We start from the raw sequence: 26,426 nt of genomic DNA, 5'->3' as shown, positions 1-26,426 counted from the left end.
CACCCCGGAATTTACCAGCCACCACTTGGAATGTCTACTTCAAAGACAGGTTGTTGGCTCGATACAGGAATTACGGGGGCGGGGGGGAAGGATGGCCTGTGTCATGGATGAAGTCAGACTAGGTTATTTTAATGTTCCCTCCGGGTTTGACATTATAAAATGTGACTCTTGGCAGTGCACATGCCTTTCTTGGGTGATGGTACACTTGACTTTCAATGATACAATAGAAAGGGGAAGCAAACTGGTTCAAGCTCAGCACTTCAGTGGTTTTCCTTTTAAATTCTGACAGCACTTATTAGCATTGAACAACATGTTAGTCCTTTTTCTCCTGCATTACTCCAGTCCAGTAGGTTCATGTGTGTTTGAGAACAAAAGAAAAAAGTATTGAAGGTGTAAAAAACCCAAGAAAATATTCTCAAAAACTCTTGTCAAATGTACCATATTTGTATGAAAAGCTGCTTGAGTTATTTTGTACAATGAATTTTATTTATGGTGAGGTATATTTACGCTCGTGATCTGATACGGTGTTAAATTTTTGATCCATATTTGCTATGCAGCTGAAGATGATACTTTGGTTTTGTAATATTATTATTTTTTGCTGTTGTTCTAAAATTCAGCTAACAGAAGCTTCCATCTCCATTAGAAATGCTTCTGCAAGAGTAAAGCATCTGGTACATGGTGATATGTCCCGTAACACAGCAACCAACAGTGTGTACAACAAATGTGGGATGACTTTTGTGATGAAGAGAAATAAAAATTTGGGCTCATTCATGAAATGGGCAGACTTTACCTTGTGTGTCATCATTGATGTGGTTATTGTCTGGGGAGAGCCTCCGATTGCACTTGGCACAAAGACAAAGCTAAGAGGAATAACAGCATAATTTTGTTGATAACAATGTTGAACTTTTTGTCAAAACCAAAGAAAAAATAATTAAGCTTTTTGGCCAACACTAAAACAAACAAACAAGTTTTCCTATCAAAAAGCTATAATTTATGAGGAAAAACATCCTTCCACAACAAATTTCCATTTGAAAACTTGTTTTAGTGTAAGAGGACTAGAGGAGGGAAAATTATATAATCATTTTTAATAGAATTTGACAGGCCCTACTCAAAACAAAGCTAATTTCCTCTCATTACCACAGCCTTGTCAACTCAACAGAGGCCTTTTTATTCCAGGAGCCTCTCCTTGTTATTTTTTTCTAAATTTCCATTTGAAGTCATTCTTAGGTTTGCGTTAAAAGCATCTGAGCAGCCGTGGTTGTTGACTGCAGAAGGAGCAGCGGGAACTGAGGTGAAAAGACTTTCTGGGAGGTGAGGAATTAGGGTGAAAAAACTGATGTGGATCTATGGGAGTGGGAGCACCTATGCTTCATCACCTCCAGACAAAATACGGTAACTGATGTTCCCTTTCATAGCTTCCTCCCAAGGTTTCCTCATGGGAACAGCTTCCTAGCTTAAGAGGAATAAAAATGCAATGATTCTTCACATAAAATTGGAATTGAATTTTACACCATGACCTGGCAGCCCTGTTGATCTTTCCAATGTGCTTTGAGTCACGGGATACATGATGTGCCTGCAGCTTTGTGTGTAACGTACTGCTGTGGAGGACTATTTGCCTGATGGCTGAAAGTTGCCCAATGTTTACTGATTTCAACATGGTTCTGCAATGGGGAACGGCAGAGAGGACAGGAGGACTTTCTTCCTGACTCAGCCACTGATATTAGGCAGGTGATGTGGTTTTCAACCTTTCCTCCATCAAGATTTTTTAACTAATTTTAGCTGCTTTCTCATGGACACCCCAGTACTAACACGAGCCCTAAGAAGTGCCAAGAGCTCACAGGCTGCATGGTCTCACCTGGAGTCAGAAGCAATACTTGCTTTGAGTATCAGCGTCCAAGACTGAATTTTGGAAAGCCAACCCTAAGGGACCAGCATCAAAGATACAGGCCCACATCTTTCTTCTTCCTAATGTTTCTAAATATGTTTACATCTTCAGATTAAAGGCACTTCACCAATGGGAAGAACACCTCATTAATGATTGTTTTATTCTTTCGAAAGCATAAGGAAATGACCCTTTCTGTGACCCATTCTGCAAGCTAGGAGTGCTTTCACATCTAGTTTTGCTTGATTTAGAGTTCTGATGCAAACACCTGGCAGATACGAGTCTGCAAACAAACGATCTGCTGATAACGTGTCTCTTCACCTCATGGCACCCACTGCTGCTCTGATGCCTGCTGACCATCTACCTCCTATCCATTACCAACCCACCACTCCTACAAATGTACATGGTTTATGGGGCCACAGTGACCTGGATTAAAAAAAATAAATAAATAAAAATCTAACAACCTTGGGAGAAAGGAGTTGGTGTGTTTTTTATGGCATAATGACCCTGGATCACTCAGCCGCTCCATAGCACAGACCCACAGGTATGTGCACTGGCACAAGGAGGGCAGGACAGCAAGTGTGGGAACCCACCATGGGTGTGACGGGCTTGGGAACTCTCCGTGTTGGTGGTGGTGTCTAAACTCTTGTAGTATGAAATGACAACCTCAGCCACTGCAGACATGGGTTACCTCAAGATAGGCTGAATTAAAAGCTGTCTGCTCAACGAAGTCCAGTCTTTCAAGCTTGGAGCATCCTTTCATGTAGTGCTGCAATCATCTGAACACCAGGCAATTCCCTTAACCCCTACACAGTCAGGTCACTGTCAGAAAGAGGATTTACCCTCTCTTTGAAGAAGCAAAGAGCTCCTTGGAGCCCTCAAACTATACAAAGCCATAGCAGAATATTGCAACCCTGTTCTGAAAATTTCCACAGGAACTGTGCCTAGCAGACATCCAAGGGCAAAAGTTTCCACTGGGATACTTCCACCATTATTTGTAACATGGGACAATTGATACTCAGTATTTTTCCATCATTTTTTCCAGACCAGAAGAGATGAGAAGAGAAGAGAAGAGAAGAGAAGAGAAGAGAAGAGAAGAGAAGAGAAGAGAAGAGAAGAGCAGGGGAAAGAAAAGCCTTTTGATGCTGCTAAAGAGGTTATTTGCATGCAAAGTTGTCTTGCTCTGTCCCCTGGATTCTAGTCAAGTTTTTTGGCCTGGAAACCAGTATTTCAGGAGGAACTGCATTGTTAGAAGATGAGCTGCTAAGGAGACTCCCTGATTTCTGATGAGGTATTTTTAAGGAAACATCTGATGCGAGTATCAACCAGTGAGGTCATAGCTTGGAGCTGAAATTCCCTTAATTACAGCCTTCCCATTAAAATGAGGATATGAAGCAATAAAAGAGGCATTGGTTGCATCCCTGCTTTATTGTTGTCAGTCTCAACTTGCCCTTGACTGAGCGTAGTAGGCAATTCTGTGCCAATCCTACCTGGTTTTAACTCCCATGTTGCCATACGCAGCCTTGCTAAATCCATCAAATGCAACTCCCGTGACTTAGTGATTTTATATACTGCAGCCCCTGCACCAGAGAGACAGAAATACGTGACTCACTTTTGTCCCACGGTTGATTGCAAGATCTGACTGAAGCTTCGCCCACGGTAGTGACAACTAGGCGTGCTCCTTCCCTGGTGTCTGATAGAGTCAGCTCACACGGCGATGCCCCCTCCTTTTGGGACCTCTTCCCTGTCACGTCTCCTCTCTTCCCAGAACAGAGAACAGCTTTTCTTTGGAGATCTCACCCCTTGTCAAATCTGACCAAAGTGGCCCATGGGGTCAAATATCTTTGGAGATGAAGGGGGGGTACATAAACGCATGTGTATGGGGCCACATTAGCCTTTTCCTTTAGGAAATCAAGCTGCCAGGGGAAGGTAAAGCTGTGGCCCAAATCACCTTTTGCTTTTGACTGCACCAGCCCCTCTGCTGTGGCAGTAATTTATGAGGTTGCACGATGACCAAAAGGATTATTTTAACCCCAGATCCCTTCCATTAAAATTTGCTCTCTCCCTAACACCTCTTTGTGCGCAGTGGGCGACCGTGCTCTGCACAGATGTCAACAACACTCACCCACAAAAGCTTGGAAATTATTTTGGATGCAGTTTAACTGCCAATAACCACATCACCATGAGGAGTCCCCAGCTACGAGCAAGACCTTGGGGTGTTGGAGAAGGTCCAGCAAAGGGAAGAGCCCCACAGTGCCCTCGAGCACCAGAGCGAGCAGGCGGAGCAGCCTGCGAGGGGACAGGGGACATGAATTCCCCCAGCCAGCCGCAGGCAGTCAGCACCGCAAACACAGCAAACACTTGTCCCACTCCACCATCACCTCGGTTTCTGCAATCAGCCTCGTATTGACACCTTGCATGAATAGCTCGTAACCAGCATCAGTGAGTAGACTTACTAAATAAAGGCCAAATCTCGCCATCATTGTCTTCGCCAGGGTGCCTTTTGCCTACATAATATGTAACAGCAGCAGAAGTTGCTCCCAGATCACTGACAAACCAGCGCGTTTCATTTCCTACATCAAAACCCATTGCCACGCGATTTGGATTGATTATTAAGTGCCCCTGTGATAAAGGGGAGGACGTGGGATTTGGCTGGCACAGTCTCTCCCAGCCAGTGACCCGGAGGTCTGTGACTGATGAACAGACCCGATTAAAATCAAATGACTCACAAAACATTTGAACATTACATTTGCTGGAGAAAACAGTTGTACAGAGATAGGATCAGGTGCTGACTGAAGGAGCCATGCAGTGCTAGCAATGCTGCAGCTTGATGGTCTAAGAGCAATTTCTGTAGTAACAGGTAATATATTTTATGGGGCAGGGAAAAAAAGCAAATTTTCGGACGTGTTCAGATCCTGCAGATCTTGCATCTTTATATTGCCTTATGACAGATACCATTTCTGGCTATAAATGTGGGCTTGCTGAAGAAAAGCTATCGGTTTTACTATCGGTTTTCCTTATCTCTGCTGACCTACAGTGAAATCTGGCTAACGGCTCCTGCTGCAAGGAAAGGGCTTTTGTATCAGCAGTAGGTTTCTGCGTACACACGGCCACTGCGCACAAATACAGGAAGGGAGGACATCGGCAGAGGAGGGTGGGGGTGAAGGCAAAACATGCTGGTGTGCAACACGCTCCGAAATGTTCACATGCTAATATCGGCAAAAGAGGCTTCGGCTGCAGTGGGACGGGGAGTTGATGGGGGAGCTACAGCCCCCAGTTGATAGTACAGGCTGAACCACACGGTCACGCTGAGCGAGACCTGCCAGCCAAGTAGTCACAAAATAAAAGGGTGCAAAATGAACTGAAGTGATGGAAGAGCCCACGGGCTGAGGCTGACTTTCTCGGGGCTGGGATTCAGCGCAGAGGCACCTAAGTCTTAAATCACAGCTGCTGCTGGTGGTGAAATTGCGTCCTAGATCTCTGATCTCCTTTTGCACAACACTTTACAGCCCAAGAGTGCCTTTGTCATTACACGCTCAACTTTTGTTGCTATTTCATTTTCAAATGCGCCTTTGCCTGGAGCCTGACCTTTCCCGGTACAACTCAAGAGTCAGGAAAGTCCATTAGGGAAATTTGGCCTGGCCATCAGCAGAGTACAGGGAACCCCACACCCACCACAAAACTTCCATTGGGATATATCGATCTTCCCTAGACCTCTACATGTTTCTCAGCCCCTCAACCTCATCCTTCAGTCTACAACCTGCTGCACACAGCCATACTACTAAGCGGAGAACAACAAACACCCATGCTTGAAGCAACGGGACGCTTTCTGAGATGTTTCCTTGCTGTATTAACTGCAGTTACAGCCTCGTTTAGTAGGAGAAGATATCTTAATTCCTCATTTACTTTTCATCTCTGTTCCACCGTACTCAGCGCACGTATAAAGCCCACAGCTTTGCGGCGCACGCAACCCGCTCAGCGTACACAGCGCCTTCTCCCAACCGCTGCCGTAAGAAAAACACGCTCCAGAGGAGAGAAACTCCTGCCTGGGCTGAGGCAGGATCTGCGCAAAGGCTGTTGAACCCACCGTACCCCCCTCCTCCTCCTCCTCCTCCTCCTCTCCCCCACAGCCCCCGAGCAGGCTGGGTTCGCGGCCCCGGGGCTGGGCCACAAGGCTCGCCCAGGGGAAAGCGGTTCGCCCCGTCCCAACCCCGCACCGGCATCCCCCGCCGCCGCCCCGAGCCCAGCGACGGGTCGGCCCCGTCCCGGAGGAGGAGCCGGGCGGGCAGGTGCGCCGCCAGCCCGGGCCGGCCCTGCCCCAGTCCCGCCACCAACCGGCTGCTGCCCCGGGATGCTCTGAGCCGGCCGGAGGACGAAGGAGATGGAGCCGCTGGAGGCGAACGGCAGCTGCAGCAACGGTGGGTGCGGGCCGGGCCGGGCCGGCAGTGCGGGGGGGGCGGGCGGGAGAAGCCCCGGGGCCGAGCTCTGCCCGCCCCGGGGGGACCGTGTCGCGGGATGGGGGGGGCTGAGGTCGCTGCACCCCTCGGCCTTATCCCCCGGCTGGCTTTGGGGCTGTTTTTTCTGCGTTTGGGGGTTCTTTTCCTTTTTTTTTTTTTTTTTTCTTTGAGGTCTGTATAGGAATGGGAAAACTCCCTTGATCCACAAGCCCCACGCAGCCTGCTCTGCCAGCAGCTAGCGCTGCGCTCCGTCAGCCTCACAGAGAAGCTAGGGTCGCTTTTTTAGCTTTAAAGGTTACTCAATCCAGTCGGTATTCACCCCATCCCACTGCCTTATGCTTGTGCCCAGGAGCACATTGCAGAGACTTTCACCCAGCCGAGGAGGCAAGGTGTCCTGTCCAGTCCTGTTCCCCAGGAAATACTTCCACAATCAAGGATGTTTTTTCCATGAGAAAAGAAACTTGGAGAACCTCGAGAAACTCATCTAGAAAGTCACTGGAAATTTTTCCATTAGAACAAGTTCAGATCCATTTGGGATCCAAATCCTCAGCTGCATGTGCAGGGGACATGGGGTGCAGCGGCAGAAGATCTAATCCAGGCTCTTGCTTCAGGAAAAAGGTGGGACCCGTGCCGGGCTGCCGGCAGTACTGTGAGCAGTTTAGCCATTGCATACCCCTGCCTGCAGAGACACAAACACTTGCTCCATAATTCCTACGTGACTTCAGGCAGAAAATTAAATCTTTTACTACAGAGGGACTTCTGTGACGCTGCACCAGGCTGCTCTGTTTCCCACAGTTGCAGTCACGCTGTCTTTACTACACTCGGAGTAAAGATTGCAATAAGAAGATGAGCCGGGTGTGGTAGGAGCAGGAGGGTAGGAAGAAACTCGGCAGTTTTCCCACCCACACACAGCAACACACCTTGGCTAGAGACACAGGGGCTTAGTGCTTTTGGTGTCAACAGCGGAAAACCATGTCTGCTTTCAGTCCTTCCACGCTGGCAGGACTTGGCGTGCTTTATGAGCACTCGTGAACTCTGCAAATAGGTAGAATAAAACCATTAGAAGCAACTTACAGATGAAAGTTCGGTCGGAGCGAGTTTGTTGTTGTTTTAGGAGTAATCCCATGGCACTGCTGGGTACACAGAGCTGGAACAGACACACAAAGTACTGGCATTACTCCACGTTAAACCCAAAGCTGTAAGCTGCAGAGAAGCTGGGAGATGCGAGGCTTAATTGGCTGGAAAGCACCAAAGCCTTTGAATCAACAAGGTTGAGTGTTGACAAGGCATGGTTCAAACTCATAACACTGGTGTTTGGTGGAGACACTCAGGCATAGATATTTGGAAATTCAAATTACATTATTATAGTGTTCCTTGCAGCCTTCCAGTTTAGCGTGTAGACTGACAGACACATTCAGTGTCAACGAGCTGCTTGAACTGCACTCCATAAGTCTGTCCCTTAGCACCCTGCCATTTCCACGTGCGAGTAAAGAGCTGTCCTGGGGTTTTGAGAGTTGCTGGGTATGCGCTGGCAGGGTGACAGCACAGGTGGCTGTTCAGAGGGACATCTGACTGTGTCCAAAGAGCAATAGAGGCACTGTTGATAGTCATATCAGTAATTTGCTGTTTTAATTCCGTGGTGGTCTCACAGGGTCACTGGTCACCCTTTCGTGCCTTTCCCACCGGGTCGTGTGCCAGGTGATCGGCGATGCTGACCCAGCTGACTCTGCCCAGGACAATGGGACTTCGGATGACTTCTGGGTAACTCGGCTGGAAAGCAATTATGGGTTCTACATCGGCCTGGGCTTGGCTGTCTTCTCCAGCTTCCTCATCGGAAACAGCGTCATCCTCAAGAAGAAGGGGCTGCTACGGCTGGTGGAGAAGGGAGGCACCAGGGCAGGTAAGAGTTCTGGAGGGGGGGCCGGAGGGAGGAGGTCCACCTGTTCCCAGAACCACACACGTCGTCCAAAATCCAGCATTTGTATGGCAAGGGAACACCTCCGGGTACACACGTCAGCCTTCCATCAGCAATGTAAGACGGACCTTTTTGCATGTATGTTTGTGTGTGAGACTCAGAGCAGTGCTCTGCTGGAGCCGAGGAGCTAATTTACAGAGCACTGCATTGGAAGGGGTCAGCTAAAAGCAGCATTCCCCTGCCTTGCACCGCAAATAGCAAGTCACGTGCACTGTGTGATCAGATGTGAAACCACCAAAAGAACAACACGCGCCCATCACAGCTCTTGCACAGGAAAGTGTGAGGCCAGGAGGAAGCAGAGTGTTGAAAGCTCTTTGAAATGTGCCCCTTTGCACAAAGGTGCAAGTCGACCCCACACCACAGACCGGAGCAGAACAGCACAGCTCCATGACCCCACTCTTGCTCTTATTGATGCACAGCTTTGCCACCAAATCACCGAGACAAGGATACAGCCCCATGTGCTTTAACTGCATTAGCAAGAGCCATTTATTAGTGCGGGACTGCACGCCTGCGATCTGTATGAACTCTGCTTGTGGTTTTCAGAAAGCATACTTCTGAGGTATGTTGCTCAACAATGTGTAGATAACTTTCCTCTAGCATCAAGCTCTTAGGGTGAGGCATGTGTTTATGTGCACATATATATGGATGGGAAATGGTGGAGGAGCACTGCCTACAGCGGAATTGCACTGTGGAATTGGACGCATCCCATCAGCATTGCAAACATTCACTCTAGCCGTAGCGTAAGTCCTACCTGGCAGCTGACCTTCTTGCATAACTACAAAACAAAATAATGATAATTAAAATACTACTGCTTCCCAGTTCTGGCCTAGAAATGCTTCTTAAACCATTTTACAAAGGAAGTCAGTATCGCTGTCCCCATTTTACTGTGTCCCCATCTGAGGGCACAGAGGCATGAAATGAAGTAACTGTGCAGAGTCAACCAGCAGGTGAGCAGCAAAGCTACCACCAGCACCTGAGCCAGAGTCCAGTCTCGAGTCTGTCTCCATCCCCTGCCATTAGGCTGCCTGCATACAACTGCTGAACCCACACGGGTTTGCTTTTTGCCTTATATTTGCACAATGAAATACCAGTATTGTTTCAATTGTAGATGATATCTCTCTCCTCCTTCTCTCCGTGAACTTCTCCCACAACAGAGCCAAGCAAATAAAACAAGAGCAAACCCCTCCCTATTTTTCAGGGTGTTTAACCAGGAAATAGGGATTAATGACAGAAAATTGCAGCTGACAAAAAAGAGTTCTTGAGAAAAAAACCCCAACCAAACAAAACCCAAAGCAACACAGCAATTTCTAAGGAATACCAAAATGTAACATTTGAACCTGAGGAACCAGAAGAGGCTGAATACTAGCAAATTCCTGTCTGCCTCATCATTCCCCCTTTCCCTATCTCACCCTTTAATCTCTCAGTCCCGGTGTTTCACCCCTGCTATCTGAGCACATCACTTTTCTCCAAGGCAGGTCAAACACTGCTGTTACTGACAGCTCTGGTCAGGTCACACTTGCCAAAAACATGGGCTGTCTCTGACCCAGTAAAATCAGGGTTCACAATGTCAGCGGGCTCAAGCTCCTTACATCTAACAGCCTGTGGGTTAAGACCAGAGCTGCATTAGTTCCCAACACAGTATGTCCATTCTCCCTCATTTATATGCACATTTTCTTTCTTTGAGCTGTTCCAATGCCAGGAATCATTTTTCATCAGAAACGCTCGGTCACATAACGGCTGTTCCACATGAAGTTAACATTAGGATTTCTGGCAGTTCAGGCTGAGGCCCTATGATACAAAGCAGCGTACAAAAGGAGCAGATAGCTTCTGGCACAGGACGCAGAAAGCCTTCACCATGACCGTACAGCAACACAAACTAAAGCACCACACGTCCGCACGGAGCAACCGACCGGTTTTTCCCACCTTCATCTTTCATAGCTATTAACCCCCACTTGAGCTGGGTTTGGAAAAACTCATTGCCTTACCTTAGGGCCCATACGAGAGACTCCAGAGCGAGCCGGTGCAACGTGAAGCGAAGCGCAGGCTCTCCGCAGGAAGGACGCAGGGTGGCAGTGTCCCAGGGAGCAGCTTTTGGGTGGGGGGCACCCAGCACAGGGCAGGCCCTGCCATCCTTCATCCCTCTGCTCCAGGAGCATCCCATAGCGAACAGGCAAGTGGAACACGCAAGATGAAACATGACGAGTCCATGCGGCCTCAGCTGCGGTGTTTATCGCTGGGTTTAGGGGCTGATGTGCCCTGATGAACCAGCGAGGATGCCCACAGGTCCCAGGGCTGAAGGGCAGCCCCAAGCTCCATGCTGCAGCAGGGGAGGCTTCATCCCAGGCCAAAAACCTCTGTGGCTTTGGGGCAGTGAGTGCCATTCCCATTGCCACCCAGGATTAAACAACTACTTTTATTGTATGTGCATCGTCCAGCCCTAAGTGCCAGTTTCTGTTAATCCCTTGACTCAACATAATTTCCACATGCGATGGCATACCTGCATATTCTGTCCTTCCAGGCAGTTTTCTTTACCCCGCTCTTCCCCTTGCAATTTATCCCTCTCCAAAGGGACATTTCTCATCCCTTACTCCAAAGAACATGGTTGTTAACTCCTGCATACCTGTGTGCTTTGCTTCCCCAGGAGACGGAGGCCACGGCTACCTAAAGGACTGGCTCTGGTGGGCTGGCTTGTTAACCAGTAAGTAGAAGCTGTTTCCCTGGGTTTGCAGCTTTTCCAGGGTCTGTCCCCATGAATCAGGTGTAGAACGAGCCCAGCATCTGGTGGCTTGAAGCCTTTTTTCTGGCAAGTTCCCCCATCATCATCAGAGGTACCTCAAGGAGAGTGGAGACAGTGAGCCACGCAGGATCGCCCTCACCATCCTCCTGCAGGGCTGGTAGAACTTGCTAGCTCAGTTTTACCCGATCAAAAGCATGAAAAGCCAGGTTTTAATAAGGTAGCTGGCTGGTCTCTCTGCATACCAGGCACAGGGCAAACAGCCTCCCATGTGTGCCTGGGGACTCCAGGCAAGGTTACTGCTGCAGCACAAGGGGGATAGCAAGGAGGTGCTGGTAGCAGCTCCTTTCTCAAGCAAAGCTTGCTTTGCCTTAGAACAAGCCTTAAATCCTTCTTTTCGTACTGCAACATTACAGTTTCTTCTCAAATTGGACTACAGCTGTCCAAAACGCAGCAGAGGGTTTTTCAGAGCGGTCTTTTCTAGCTCTTAGTGCTGCAGCAACAGTTCAAGGTGTCCCCACCCAACTCTGCCCTTGCAGCTCCTGCTGCACAACCACCAGAGCACAACCCATAAGCAAACACACAATACTCGCTGCTCGGGGACAAGGACAGCTCAGCCAGAGAGTAACGCTATCAACCCCAAGGACACACTTTGTAGGTAAGGAGCAGCCTCCCAGCAGCTCCCATAACAGCCCACCCCCTCATTAATCACCCAGACACACTGCAGCTGCCTGGCTGGGTTTTGGGGATTTAATGAGTTAATATGGGTCAGCTGTGATGTGGCCAAGCCCTGGTACCCTCCAGCCCTTCTCTGTGTGGGTGCAGGGTTCCAGGGATGCTGTTCTGCTTGCATTAATTTGTAATAGAGAGGTTTTCACTCGCTATCTGGTCCTGTTTAGCAGCAGCATGAAACCCCCGTAATAAAATCCACTCTCTAACTGACATCTTACTAGTTTGCAAGCCCACAAGAGAAAACACAAAAGGTATATTGTAACTTACTGGTATTTATTTTTCTTGTGTTTGTTCAGTGGGTGGAGGGGAAGCTGCCAACTTTGCCGCCTATGCCTTTGCTCCTGCAACTATTGTCACGCCTCTGGGGGCTCTGAGTGTGCTCATAAGGTGATTTATATGTCTATAGTCTGTCTTTTTTTGTTTGCCTGTTTGTCTTGTGAGATGGAAAGACTTGAAGTGATGCTAATATGATTTATTCTGCCTAAAGGAAAAAAATGTCTCAGTGTTTTCTAAAAATCGCTCTAACAGTTGTTGTCCTTTTGGAGGATCATTTGGAAACCGCTGAATTAAGTAGCGATGCCCTTCTGGAAATGCTGCATGTAGATAGCAGCCACATACACTTCAGGTTAAATTATTGCAAATATCGGTGTCACTTCTTCCCTTGTTCTAGCTCTTTAGCCAATTCAAGGTTGGTTTTTTTTGTTTTGTTTTGTTCTTGTAGTGAACAGTATTAAAAATCTAAAAGGGTCAAAATTATCAGGCTTGTTTTTAAACTGTCTTTTGTTTGCCTTTTATTTTCTAGGCTTTTAGGGTGCTCTGATGTTGTGTTTTTATACTTCTGTCTGTTGCCAAAAGGGCTGAAACCCTATTTTATTTCTTTATTTTTAAAAAGGAGATTCATATCAAAATACATGACTCCAGGTACTGAAGGTTCTGTAGAAGGACTGTTATTGTGAAATGGGACCAGTCTGGTCCCAAATTTTTATGGACAATAACTAGATATTTTTGCAGATGTATCTATAGCCCCAGTACCTTGAGTTTCTCTGGGGCTTAATAGTTCTGATGATTTAGTTAAAATTAATGTAACTCTTTCGTTGTTAGGTTGGGGTTTTTTTTCCGCTGTTACACTGGTCCTTGAAGTAATTTCCTTGGGCACTAAAGGCTTAGTAATACCTAACAGCTCATGAGTGAATCTGTAGACCCTGACAATATTTCTGAGGATGTGCTAACACATTCAGCATTTTTTGACCTTGTTGGTACATGAACTGTGATCTATAGATCACACCTGCATCTCTGCAGGTTCGGCTGTCAGTAGATGCAATGTGATTGTGTATTAACACATTGGAATCCAACACATTTGTTCCAAATTTGTGTCCTTGTATCACGTGAAGGCATTCTTTACCTTATTTTAGTTGCTATTCCCTCTGTAAAGGACTTTAAAGCACCAGCTGACACTTTTCTGTGCTGTGCAGTGCCATCCTGTCTTCGTACTTGCTTGGAGAACGGCTCAACCTGCTGGGAAAGCTGGGCTGCATGCTCAGCCTCGTGGGCAGCACCGTGATGGTGATACACGCCCCAGAGGATGAGGAGGTCACCACTCTGGATGAAATGTCTTCTAAGCTGAAAGAGCCAGGTACGCAGGAGGTCGTGTTTTCTCTCTTGGTGCTGGGCAGCACATACTGCTCCCCATGCCCGCTGCTCAGTTTTGAGTTACTTCCTTCCCTCTTCCAGGTTTCCTTGCTTATGCTGCGATCCTCTTGGCTGTCTGCTTCCTCCTGGTCTTCTACCTCGGACCCCGCTATGGCCAGAGCAACATCCTCGTCTACCTCACCATCTGCTCCGTTATTGGTGCCTTCTCCGTGTCCTCGGTCAAGGGCCTGGGTATTGCCATCAAGGGCTTCTTTGCTGGCCGGCCTGTGCTGCAGCACCCATTGACGTGGATCCTAGTCATCACTCTGGTGGCATCCATCATGACACAAATTAACTACCTCAATAAGTCTCTAGACATTTTCAACACCTCTTTGGTGTTTCCCATCTACTATGTGCTGTTCACCACCATCGTCATCACAACTTCCATCATCCTCTTTAAGGAGTGGGTCACCATGACTGTAGTTGACATCATTGGAACAGTTTGTGGCTTCCTCACCATCATTTTGGGGGTATTTTTACTCCATGCCTTCAAAGACATGGACGTCAGCTTAGGGAGCCTACGACAAGTACTCCAGAGCGGAGAGCAAGCGCCGGTCACCCGAGATGACAAGAACATCCTGATAGAGGTGGACAACTCCAGCATCGCCCCAGAGGATAAACCCAAAGTATTCATGATCTATACCTAGCGTGTTGCATGCGAGGTTGGGTGAATGGGTTGATGTCAATATTGCAGATGCTAGTGAGCAATTTAAAAAAGGAAAAGCAGAAAATAAAACCAACAGTGTCTTACCCAAAGCTTGGTGGAGTCAAGCCAAGTCTTTTGGATTGGATCTTTATCATGGTGTGGCAGCAAGGGGTATGTTTAATCCTCACTGGGCTTTAATACCTGCAGCCACTGAAAATGAAAATCCTCTTGAAATACGATATTCCTGGGACAAAGCTCCTCTCTGAGGCCCCTTCTTATTCTTGGCAGGGCTAATGTTTACTCTTGCACTTCTTCCCCGGGGTGGCCATTGATGTGTTTATTTCCAGGCCCTGCTTGAGTAATTGATTAGTGTTTTTTGTCTTTTTTTTTTTTTCCTTTCTAGACACTTGCATGAACTCTAAAGTACACGCCACTATCTCAAACGGAGGTGAGAGACAAGGACTGAATGGTGCACGCCTGCTATTCAGACTCCGCTCATCCATGTTTAATTACTTGCTCTGCAGATATGGGACAAGGATATTGGTGAATATGGGCAAAACATGGTGAATTTTGGAATAGATGCTCACTTAGGCTCAGTAGCAGGACCCAAGCCATGAAGCATTTTTACAGGACCACAGCAGAGAAATCTTTTTCAGCTTTTGTTTCTTGTGAGGTACAGGAGCTTTCCTGCGGTACAGTGTTAACTAGTTTTATGGGTGGGTTGGGTGGTTTGGGTTTTCTTCCTTAGCAGCTATGGTGCCCGGGCTATGTTGATGTTGTTGGTGAAGCTGTTGGGCCTGATCCAGACCTCACCCGAGCAAAGGGCAGCCCCTGCTCAGGCTGGGGAGCTCTGGCAGGGTAAACCCCATGTCACGAGAAACACTGGCACCATCTTCAAGATTTTTTTGTGGTCTGTGAAAGTCTTTTCAGCCTGAAAGTCCAAGTGGCTGTAAATTTTAGGTATTTTTTTTCTTAGGAAATGTCTTGACCTTGGAGAGGCCCCCAACTCTGAGCCCCATGACCTGTCCTGCTATTATTTAAGCCCAGAAGCTTTTCTTTCTTTTGTTTGTTTGTTTAGAGGGAGGTCTGAGCTGCACGTTAAAAGCCAAACAGGCATAAGCGGGTGATCCTCTGCAGAGCTGTAAGGATGCAGTTTATCCCAGAGCGGTCCTGTTCACCCCTCTCCATCTTTCTCAATCTAGTATGGATGTTACCGTGACTCGTGCTCACAGCTCACCTTCACAACCCCCTTGGTTGTATATCAATGGTGAGGAGGATGAAGGGATGGGAGAAATAACATTTTGAGCTGGGAGGTGAAAAGAGAAGGTATTACCGCAGTTAAACATTTCTCCCATCTTGCTGCTAGGTCTTATAGCACAAGGAGTCTGGAGCTCATTTTTCTCACAGCAAATCCCAAACTGGGAGCAGCGAAGCCTAAGCGGGTTTTGCCAAGCTGGCTCAGTCCAGAGGAAGCTCTGGCTGGGTTGCCCTGGACCACGGCACACACTGATGCTGAGGTGCTGACCTGATTATACCTGGGTCTGAGCATCGCTGAGCAAATGCAACTTGGGGTTGGGGGGGAGAGGAATATGCAATCTCTTATTCTAATAACATTTCAGTACTTTTTTTTTTTTTGAATGTGGAAAGGGAAATAAAGGCTTTTTCTAAAAAAAAAAAAAAAAAACAAAACAAAAAAACACCAAAAAAACCTACCCCAAACAAACAAAAAAAAACCAACCAAAAAACCCCCACCAACCCAAAAAAACACCAACCCAAACAACCCTTGCAGCTGTATCTGAAAGTTTTTAATGTTATCTCTGATCTTACTGGCGTAGCCGTAAAGGATAAACGGTCTGAAGGACAGTTTACAGCAGAAAGAGCATCTGGGGCAGAGAGTAAAACAGCAGCGCCCTCCTTTGGTAGCAGAAAATAATCCAAGTAATTCACTGGCTTTGGTTTTGGCATCCTAATTGGTGTAATGTTTTATGCGGTTTTATTTCAGAAATAGATTGTAAACGAGACTCATCCTTCTCACTGCGTAGAACTGCATTTCATAAAAGCCATTCCCCCAGCTATCCTGCCATCTCTGGACAAATGCCACGTGTAAAATCAAGATTTGAACCAAAATAGTACACGGTGACAGAATATTTGTTAATGACAACTAACAAATTTATTAAAACTAGGCAAAAGGCACAATGAATTGCATTCTTCAAGTATTTGCATAGATACACAGAGAGCATTATTGTAAACCATTAATATGTGGACACAGGAGAAAGTGAGATGTATTTTGGTATATGTTCTCCCAAATATCTTTTTTTTAAAAAAAAATCACATTTTACCATCTTTTACTCCTGCAGTTCCCCTATTCTTATTCACTCAACTTGGACACATATCAGAAATTAAAAGGACTTACTTAAAACTACATTTTTGAGATTTTATGATATTCCAGCAATAGTTTTCCATTAGGCTTTGGGCATGTCCAGTTCTCTGAGATTTGTGTGTCGGGTAGAATTTTCTAAAAGCTTGATGTCATGTTCCATGAAATGCAGTGAAAATATTCTTCATGATTTTTGTTGGCCATTTAATAAAGATCAGGGCCTGTAGCAGAAGTATGCTGCTGTCTTTAGCAAGGGCTCAGATATAAGATCAACTTTTTGCGGTTGAATCTGTACTACTGCAATGTATGTACAGTATGTGCCCAGCTTACTGTTCCAGCTGTGAGCAGTAAAACATGCCATTACATAGCCCCATTAGCTGCACCCCAAGAAACAACAAGTCTGGGGGTTGTTTGAATATGGGATGTTTGAATATAGGTTGTTTATATGTAATATAATATACCCCAACTATAGAAAAAGACATATAAAGATTAGAAAGCTATGTCTTTCACTTGCCATCCCTTATTTCAGAGAGAAGTATTTCAGGTTGGTTTGTTTTCCAGGCATATAGAAGGTAAGAAAAGGTCCAAAATGATCAAGATAAGGAATAATCAACCAGAAATTCAAGACACACCCTGTGTACTGTTTCCTTGTGGAGAAAGAGGTAGTAAAGTTGTGAAAACTAGTGTGGTTTAAGTCATCCTACAGATATACTGCTACATATAACTACAAATTTAATGAGTGCTTAGGCTTTATCTGTTGGTTTTTTGTTGTTCTTTTTTTCAATCAGTAGAGCTTAGGGAAAGAGAACTATCAGACAAGACACTCTTTCTTTATGCCAATAATAGCTTCTCACATGTGCAGCAGCAATCACACTGAGGATTTGTCCATAATAAATCAGACATGACAGAACTGTTGTAACCATAGCTCCAGAATTCCCTGTGCTCTCCTAGGAAATCATTTCAAGGGAAAAAAAAGAAAAAAATTTGGCATAACAAAAGGTCTTAATTTAAAATCCTGAGAAAAAACATACAAAAGCCCAAATGATTAGGAGAAAAAAACCCCAAATTCATAAGGGAAGGTCCTCAGGGTCAGAACCATCAGCTGCTTAAAGTGCACACAGACAGCTCTCTCCATCCACGTCCTGGAGAAAAAACCTGGAGTAAATGAGCTGCCCTACAAAAGCACCACGTGTCGCATTAAGATTTCTGCTATTTTACCACCTGGGCAATTTTAAGGTAGGTTTCTTACTAGTATGGGGAGCAGACAGCCCACGCTGAATTACTGCTCACCACAGACGGAAGCCTGAGGAGACACGTGCAAAAGTGTCTACTGATGATCCATGGTACCGTATGCTGGAGAGGAGGTTTCAGCACTGGCTTTTGCTGAGCTTCCTTCTGGCCATTTGCTCTCTGTCTTGGTCAGAGGGTTTTTCCCTGTCGTACCTTGACTGTGTCCCAACGACATGGATGAGAGCGCACGGGCCACGCTGGGGATGCTGTCGGGTCTTACAGCACTGGGGCAAGACAAGCGAGTGCTGGAGGACAGCCAGGTTGCAACACTTGCTGAAGATGGCTATGTGGGGAAAATAATTAATCTGCCCTATTAAAACGAATCAAAATCCACAGTGACCCACAAATTATTTTAACCAGGAATATTTCCATGGTTTGCTCCCTGTTGTGGCCCCACTTGCCACCCAATGTAAACTGAGAATAAGCTGAAGAAAGTTATCAATGGCTGCCTTCCGCTCTCCCAAGGGGCAGCGGGTTCTGTATAGCACCAGCGTTTGCTCCTGCAGCTGTGTGGATGAGCCGAGGAAACCAACAGGGCTAGGTCTTACATGAAAGCCCATCAGGGCCAGCACCTGCACGCACAGCTTGTTCACCCTGGTAACACCTAAATAACTGATTAAAAATATGTGAAGCCCCAATCACCCCATCCCTGCATTGGATATTGCACAATAACATGTAAATACCGTATAAACAAGTCATCCCGATATGGAAAAGGCTATCAGTAGAGAGGGTTGAGTTCAGCTTGGCATGTCCCAGCGCAGTTCCCGGGGGCACTCCTGCCAAGCCCGACTGCAGCTTGTTGAGTCACATAGGAAACAGGTGAGGCTAGAGGAGAGGAACCGAGACGGTGTCTGTGGCCGCGAATGGTTTTTTGGGTGATGAAGGGCATCCAGTCCCCTGTGAAGGTCAGCGCAGGTCAGGAACGGACTGCTTCATGAGCGCCCACGAGAGCCCGCCTGTCCCGCTTTCAAGACGTTCACTGCTCCAGCCGTCCCGGCACCAGTATTCTGGGCGAGGTGGAAAATGGGGAAAAGGGAGAGGAGTGAGCACTGATGAAAGAGCAAACGCTGCCATCTCCCTCTCCTGCGGCTGATGTTACAAGCTGGCCAGGGGAAGCCTGTCTCTGTTCATACGCATTCACGCCCTAATGCATCACATAGGAAACCCTACCACCAGACGCACAATAAAGTTCATGCAGTTTTCTCCATTTTTCACGGCCGGCCTCAAGTAGATTGCAGGCTAGAGGCGGCACCCGTGGTGCATGGAGTGGAGGTGTTTTGTGTTAAGGGGTCCAGTTTGCAGGGAGCTGAACTCAGTGATTAGAAGTCCCTTATTAAGGACAATTTGGGGAAACACTCCCTTCAGAGAAAGCACCTCCTCAGCTGTGGCTAGAGAGGCTGGAGAGAATTTCTGTTCCTGACTGGGGTCCTCAAGTCTTGTGTGGACCTTGGTGTTTTGCTGCTCTTCACTAACCATTCTGGGTCACGCACAGCTTGCCCCCACCATTGCTCAGCCCCACTCACACCGACGTCTTATCTGAGGAAGTACTCAGGGATGTGGAGGACTGAATTAACTGTTTCGCTTAACCCAGTAAATGCTTAGTAAGGAACAGGTAAAAACAGAGACCCCTGAAATAAAGGCAACCAACCCAACAGCCTCTCCATTTCCACCCGCCGGGGCTGTGCATGAGGGTGTTTTGCAGTATGATAGCAAGGTTACTCCCTTCAGCGTACTTTTATTGCCAAGCGGTGAGGGGATGCTGCTGTGCTCCCCATCACCGCACTCGGTGCCTACCTCTGCAGCAGGCTGGAGTCGTCCTGGGGTCCTGGGGTGTGCAGGAGGCAGCGAGATGGCAGGGCTGTTCCCCGGCCAGGCTCTGGGTCTGGCTGGGACGGGATTAGCTGGCAAAGCTCTTTGGGGTGGCTGGGGCCTAGAAATATCCTATGCAAGAAAGAAACAATTTTGAATTCTCAGCCTGGACAGATGCCCAGCCTGAAAACAGAGATAGTATTTGCATTCACTTTACATGGCCTGAATTTCTGGGTATGGCCACAAGTCCTCCAGACCTTTTGGGTTGTTTTTTTTCTTTTTTTGTAGGTCTGAGACAGCAGACTGGGTATGCAGCTGCCCACCTTGAGGTCTCTGGTTTGGAGTTAACCCCAGGGATATTACCATCTAATGGCTGCATGATGAAAACCAGGAGAAACCTTACAGACTGGGCAGAAGTCCCCATCACAACTCAGCCTGTAGTGTCTCTGCCTGGGACAAAGGACTGAAGGGACACGGGTAAAACCATGCTGGCAAAGACCTCTCCCTCTCTGAAGCAAAGAGGGAGCGCAGGTGGCTGCCGCTATGGCTTATTGTATTATGCAGGTGCTTAGTGGTTTTCAACACGTACAAGTTTTTCACCTACCCAGTTTCGTGAAGACCGGATGGCCTTAAACTGCTGGGCAGCTGGCTTCGAGCTGAGGACAACCAAACGGGGTAACGGGGTTACCTTGCTCTGCCTCCTAAATGGAGCTGCAGCTAAAAGCACGTCATGTTCTGGCTCCTAGATGATCCAGAAGTTTTAAGCCTTGAATTTTGCAAGCAATAGGGAAGCTATGTTCCAGAGCCTTTTAATTAGCCATGTTATTGATGCACTTAAGGTTGGTTTTCACACACATACCCTCACTATATGATTGGCCATACAATGCCTGTAAACCCTATGTACATGTGCCCGTACAAACACACGCAGCCCTGTACCCACCTACAGCCAGTTATTACTTTGTTTGTGCGCACAGCTGTCCCTAATAGGATGCTCAGAGCATTATATTTTCCATTTGTCTAATGACTTTCAGTGTAAAGCATGCCCCTGGGGAGAAGTTACCCACACAAGATCTAACTGCCTGCTGTTGCTTAGTCTCTGTGCTTTCGCTGGCTTACAGGTGTTGATTTAATAAACACAGCTGCACTCACAACTTGGAGGGCACCCAAAAACCCTGCAGTCTCCTTAGACTGTGCATAAATGTGGTGCTCGATGGCCACATCAGCCGATGCTTGGGGATCTATTGCTCTCCAAGGACCCTGCCCTGTGAATGCAGGAAGGACAAGGCAGACTAAATCCCACCGACTGCCGGGTCCAAAGAGCTCCTGTAGGAATAGCAAGAGAGCAAATCTGGCAGATACTACAAATGTCTAGGAAGGACGCTGACACTAGCAAACAGTGAAATTAATGATTTCCCCTGTACCTTCTACATTTTGTGTCACTCCTCCAACCGAGAAATGGCAAAGTTTCTTTTGGAAATCCTAGAAAAAGGGTTCCAACTAGTAGGTCTGACTGAGATAAAGAGACTGGATGCATTGAGAAGGGAACACAATGGAGATTGTGGGGAGCTTGTCAACAACCAGCTGGGAAGGATACCTATTCCTTATTGACTACAGTCAGCTTCCTGCTTTTGTTTTAGTTTTCTTTCCTGCTGAAGTGCCAGCTGTTCACAGGAACAACAGAGCTAGAAACAAATCCCATTCACTAAAATATTTTGGGCTTGTTTTCCTCTATATCTTTCAGAGAGAGACTGCCTGGGAGCCAGCCTCATGCTATCCCCTGTAACTGAGCCCTTTGCTTCTTTGTTAGACATAACCTGATAAAGCTAGTAAGGAAATACTTTGGTAAAATGGACTTAAGCCCATCTGAGTGATTTGCTATCTTTCCCATAAGAATGTGGGGTCTGTACTAAGCTCAGAACAAAATTGCCAGCAAAAGAAGTAAATCAATACCCTTTTCTTATAACCCTCAAAATAACCTCTTGGCTAGGATCCTCACATAAGATGGGGTCGGTCTGGGTTAAGCCTAATGTTTCCTAGGCAACATGCTAAAGGTCCCATTTCTGCTCCACATCAAAATTTTTTTGAGGCTCCCGAGGCTTTAGTCCAGGAATGGCCAAATGCAAGATAGCCGGGGGATCTTCCCAAGGAATGGAGATTCTGTAGTCCGTACTGAACCTCAGACTTATCACTGACTGGTAATCTCAGAAGGGCTGTTTCCAGGAGATAAAATACATGCAAATGGTAAGAGGAGCTATGCTAGGCTTGCTCAGGGAAAAATCCATACAGTCCTTTTATTTGCAGCTAAAGAATGTTTAGATGACCTTGGTAAGGTGAATGCTGCTTTGTGATCCACGCCACCTGACTTCAGGTCCAGGTCAGAGGTATCAGGGGACCTGAATTAAGAGTAATTGTGCCTGCTGGCATCCAGCGCAGTCGTTGCCAGCTGCACTACAAAGCAAGGAAAACCACCAGCAATCGTCCTGTGGCGAGATGGAGCACGCACTAGTGAGCACGGTAACTCCTACACCCCCCCCCCAAGGGTTAGAGAGCTGTCACCAGCCTCACTCAGAACAAACTTCCCATCAAACGGCATCTGCAGGACAGCGGGGCGACTCCGTACCTGAGAGAGGGGGGGTTTGGGAGCAGGGGGTGCTGGCCGGCTCGGGGGTGTCCGCCGGGCAACGTCCTTTGCAGGTGCCGGCTGCGCTGGCCCAGTGGGCTGCCCCACGCCGCAGCTGTAACCCGTGGAGAAGGCAGGTGGCTGCTGCGAGTTTATTCGGAGCCCTGGAGCTTGCTGGGGAGGAGGTTTTGATGGGATTTCAGGGAAGCCAATCACCTGCGCAGAAGACCCAGAAATCCCTGGAGTTAGGTATTTCCACTTCAAACCACCTTTTTACTCTCTGTTACGCTTTTGAGGATCTACATGAGGTCTATGAACCACATAGTAGAAAATATTGCCTGCAACATTGGGACAATCTGGGATCATGAGGCAGAAATTGGAATCAAGAAAACAGGGTAATTCAGGCATTAACGTTACAAGTGACTTGCAAATAAGCCCAGGGTCTGCAATTTCTGCACTTCTGAGAGGGGGATGTGACAGAAGAGGATCTATCAGAGGCAACAAGCGGCCACACAGGCCTGGTCAAATCCCAGCTCTTGCCTTTAAGGAAATCACTAGAAATAGATACTACATACAGCTCCCACTGACTTTCAGCCATGGGTGATGCCTGCTAGTTTTGCACGGGATCCTTTGATAAAACCACTACCCAATTGCAGTGTGAGCTGGAACCACATTCCACATCTTAGGGCAACTGCATCTCTCCCGAGGGAGGTGGAAGGTGACCTTGCCCTTACCTTCCTCTGCTCCTGGGGGGTTTTCAGCTTGAAGGCAGGGTTTGCATGCCCATTTCCAGAGGTGTCGCTGAAAATGGGAGAAAGAAAAGAGTAAGTGTTATTTACTTGATATGTTTTCTCCTTTTTCTTTGCTGTATTTTCCATCATGTTTTAACTGAAGTGAAAAAATAAGAAGCAAATACGGACTATACCAACAAACCCATTTAGTTATATTCCTCACAGCCTTTGCAATTTCTCTTCTGTCCTGACACTGAAAGGGGGTGGAGGCAAGCAGACAAGGCACAGCACTGACAATTTACCTGAACTGCGGGGTCTTCTTTAGAGAACAGATGGCAAATCTATTCCAGCATTTCATATAATAGAATAAAAACATGATCCCAATGAGAAGAAGAATGGGAGCCAGGATTGCGAGAGTTATCACAACTGCTGAAGGGCCTGAGGGCAAGAAAGTAGAGTTAGTTAAACGGAAAAGTCTCTGCTCCCAGTCTAACTCAAGTCCTTCTGAAGTGCCACCACAGCAGAGTTGGACCCGCTCACCTTCAGGCGTGGGGGGACCACTGTCCAAGCTTCCTCCCCTCCCCTGCTTGTTGCAAAACGGGGGGGCCCACCCCTGGTTGCAGTGGCAGTTCTTGTTGTTATTGCAGACCTGGAGCAGGAAGACTCAGAGACTTTAGTGCCAGCTCCTAAAGAATCTGCAAGCTAAAAAAAATGAAGCCCTTGCTGGATAAAGCACTACAGAAGAAACTCTTATTGGCATAAATAGGGAGTTAAGTGCTGGGAAACATTTTCTTTCCAGGAGTGACAGTGCCTTTTATTTCCTCAGAAATTGTCCCTTTCTCCAAAAGACAAGTGGCTGAAGCTCCACTAACCTGGATTCAGGACAAAAGCAGCATTTAAAAGTTCCTTTCTCTTGTTCTTATCTCAAAACTGAAGGACTTCCATCCCCTGAAGGTTTCTTTTTTTGCTTGGCCCGTTGCTATTTGGTTTATTGTCTAGGCAGCCCCTGGAGGGGGGCTGATCCCTCTGATTAGGGATGTCCCGTGCTAATTGTAACATTTCATTTGATTCTGTGGAATAGCTGACAACTATTTCCTACAGCTTCACAGACTGTAAGAGAGGAAGCAGACAGGGAATGAAAGAGCGGGTTGAGTCCCTCTCCTTGTCAGGTACATCACGGGGCCTCCCAAGCTGCTCGGGGAGGCACACACTGCTGCATTTATCACTCCTCTCCATTGCCTAACTGGATTATAGGGATGGAGAGATGCTGATGTTTTGTGCCAGAAACATCTACAAAAGGTATAAAAAATTCTCACCAGCCTTTTCTTTCCATCCCCTGGGGGCACAGCAGAGCACAGTTTGGGATAAACTGTTCTAAACATGACTTTTTACTGGTTTTCCCTCAGTAAGTCTGATTATTATTTTTTTTAATTCAATCTAAACTGGGCCCAGAAGTTTCTTCTGTAAGATTACCCCTTCTTGTTTTCCATTTATTGCAATTCATATCCCTCTTGTGGACCTCCTTAAATCCTATGTCAAAAGGAAACTCACAGACCAGAAAATGCATCAAACATGAAAGGAATGTACAAATTAATAATCAAGAAGCCGAAGTCTGGAGCAAACCTAAGCATGGTATCGGAACTGAGTTGAACAACCATCCACAGATGAATGGCAGCTCATCTTGCTTCAGTATGAAATGGAGATGAAAAGGAAGACACCTACTCCATGCCCATGGCACTTCTTGCTACAGCTTTCCGACTCGAAGATGATGGATGTGTTCTGGCAGCGTCCCTCAAAGCAAACCTGCAGAGAAAGGATCCAAAAACTTAGCGCTAGCTCTTTGGGTCATATACCATATTACTGCCTTCCTATTTTGTGACTTGCAGGGTCCCAGACACCTTGGCAATACAAGTAATACCATGGTGTCCTGGTTTTGGCTGGAAAAGAGTTAATTTTCTTTCTAGGAGCTGGTAGAGTGTTATGTTTTGGATTCAGTATGAGAAGAATGTTGATAACACACTGATGTTTTCAGTTAGTATAAACACTACTTAGCAACAAGTCAAGGATTTTTCTTTCAGCTTCTGATGCCCAGCCAGCAAGAAGGCTGGAGGGGCACAAGAAGTTGGGAGGGGACACAGCCAGGACAGCTGACCCAAACTGGCCAAAGGGGTATTCCAGACCATGTGACGTCATGACCAGTACATAAACTGGGGGGAGTTGGCCTGGGGTGGGGGTCACTGCTCGGAAACTATCTGGGCATGAGTCAGCGAGTGCTGAGCAATTACATTGTGCATCACTTGTTTTGTATATTCCACTCTTTTTATTATTATTGTCATTTTATTATTGTTATTATTATCATTATTAGTTTCTTCCTTTCTATTCTATTAAACTGTACTTATCTCAATCCACAAATTTTACCTTTTTCCTTCTGATTCTCTCCCCCATTCCACTGGGTGGGAAGGAAGTGAGTGAGCGGCTGTGTGGTGCTTAATTGCTGGCTGGGGTTAAACCACGACCCCTAGGCAGGACAACAGGCCGTGAAGGTAACCCGGTTCCCAAGGAAACATTTAATCACTACCCCGAATCACAGCTAACACACATCAGAGAACTCAGAGGTTGATAGCTTGGCCATGCCCGTGTGGCAAGTCTGTGGAGGAGCTCTCACCTGTCTTGATTTCTAATTGTGTGTCACCTCTAAGCAAAACAACCTCAACCAACTAGCAAATCCCAGATATAGCACTGGCCCTGGCCTTCATGTGGCAATGATTTAAGGTATGGCCTTTGGTTTGTATTCTTCTATTACTTCTCACAAGCCTCTGAGAAATTATTTTTCTCTTGCTTTGCTCAATGAATGGCTTGATAACCACAAAGCACTTTCCAGATGGAAAAGTGATACCTTGAACCTCCCCAAAACCATTACAGGCAGGACTGTACCTACATGATGACTCCCACATTTTGTTCCTGTCAGCACCAAGCCAGGATCGAGCATCTCCTTTTCTTCACTCTCAGATCTGTATACATGGGTCCCTCGGCACCTCAGCTGCGTCCTCTGTGTGCGGATAGTTGTGTCTATGGCCACCGCGTTGGACTGCAGGGGTTTGGAAGCAGAGCTCTGGCACTGGATCTTCCCACATTTAGCATCTCTGATTTCAAAGGAAAGGCTAAAGTGATTATTTCTGGCTTGCTGCATGTTTTGCAGGCATCAGCTCTACACGTAAATTAAAGCAGCAATGTTGAGGCACTGTTCAGTGGCAAAAGAGCAAGCACCTCCCAAGAGCTCACCCAAGCAATGGTGTCTGATGGGTTCTGATGGTACCATTTCACTGTCCCCATGGGTAGGCCAGCCTCAACAAAATCACAGATAAGACTAGAGAAGTTTTTGTCTCAGTTAAAAAGGTACATTTAACCTATGGATTTGAAAATCCCCTCCTCTGTTGCTTTGGAAAAATACCAACTAGATGTTTTAAAACGCAAAAGGCAGGGA

General features: G+C 46.8%; 2 protein-coding genes across 5 annotated transcripts in view; one reads left to right on the top strand and one right to left on the bottom strand.

The window, feature by feature from the left end:
- The first annotated feature begins 6,216 nt into the window (after positions 1-6,216).
- Positions 6,217-15,806, top strand: NIPAL4 (NIPA like domain containing 4). 2 transcript variants are annotated; one of them, XM_049829796.1, is made up of 7 exons: positions 6,217-6,300; positions 7,991-8,239; positions 10,956-11,012; positions 12,077-12,167; positions 13,253-13,413; positions 13,512-14,095; positions 14,519-15,806. In XM_049829796.1, the coding sequence occupies exons 1-7, from the start codon at positions 6,264-6,266 to the stop codon at positions 14,528-14,530; spliced, it is 1,191 nt and encodes a 396-aa protein (XP_049685753.1). In that variant the 5' UTR covers positions 6,217-6,263; the 3' UTR covers positions 14,531-15,806. The 2 variants fall into 2 exon arrangements, with proteins under 2 accessions (XP_049685753.1, XP_049685752.1); XM_049829795.1 differs by lacking the exon at positions 14,519-15,806 and having other exon boundaries at positions 13,512-14,116.
- A 39-nt stretch (positions 15,807-15,845) lies between these two features.
- ADAM19 (ADAM metallopeptidase domain 19) overlaps positions 15,846-26,426 on the bottom strand; it is a 36,151-nt gene continuing 25,570 nt past the window's right edge. For all 3 annotated transcript variants that reach the window (XM_049829500.1, XM_049829501.1, XM_049829502.1), the window contains 8 exons: positions 25,881-26,085; positions 24,665-24,745; positions 23,483-23,591; positions 23,245-23,380; positions 22,946-23,012; positions 22,212-22,427; positions 19,577-19,723; positions 15,846-18,789 (listed from right to left, as the gene is read on the bottom strand). In XM_049829500.1, the coding sequence (XP_049685457.1) occupies positions 18,715-18,789; positions 19,577-19,723; positions 22,212-22,427; positions 22,946-23,012; positions 23,245-23,380; positions 23,483-23,591; positions 24,665-24,745; positions 25,881-26,085 (1,036 nt within the window). In that variant the 3' untranslated portion in view covers positions 15,846-18,714. The remainder of the gene's footprint in view (positions 18,790-19,576; positions 19,724-22,211; positions 22,428-22,945; positions 23,013-23,244; positions 23,381-23,482; positions 23,592-24,664; positions 24,746-25,880; positions 26,086-26,426) is intronic.

Source organism: Accipiter gentilis, chromosome 26, assembly GCF_929443795.1.
Source record: "Accipiter gentilis chromosome 26, bAccGen1.1, whole genome shotgun sequence".
Taxonomy (NCBI): Eukaryota; Metazoa; Chordata; class Aves; order Accipitriformes; family Accipitridae; genus Astur; species Astur gentilis.
This window is presented reverse-complemented; position numbering and strand designations above follow the sequence as displayed.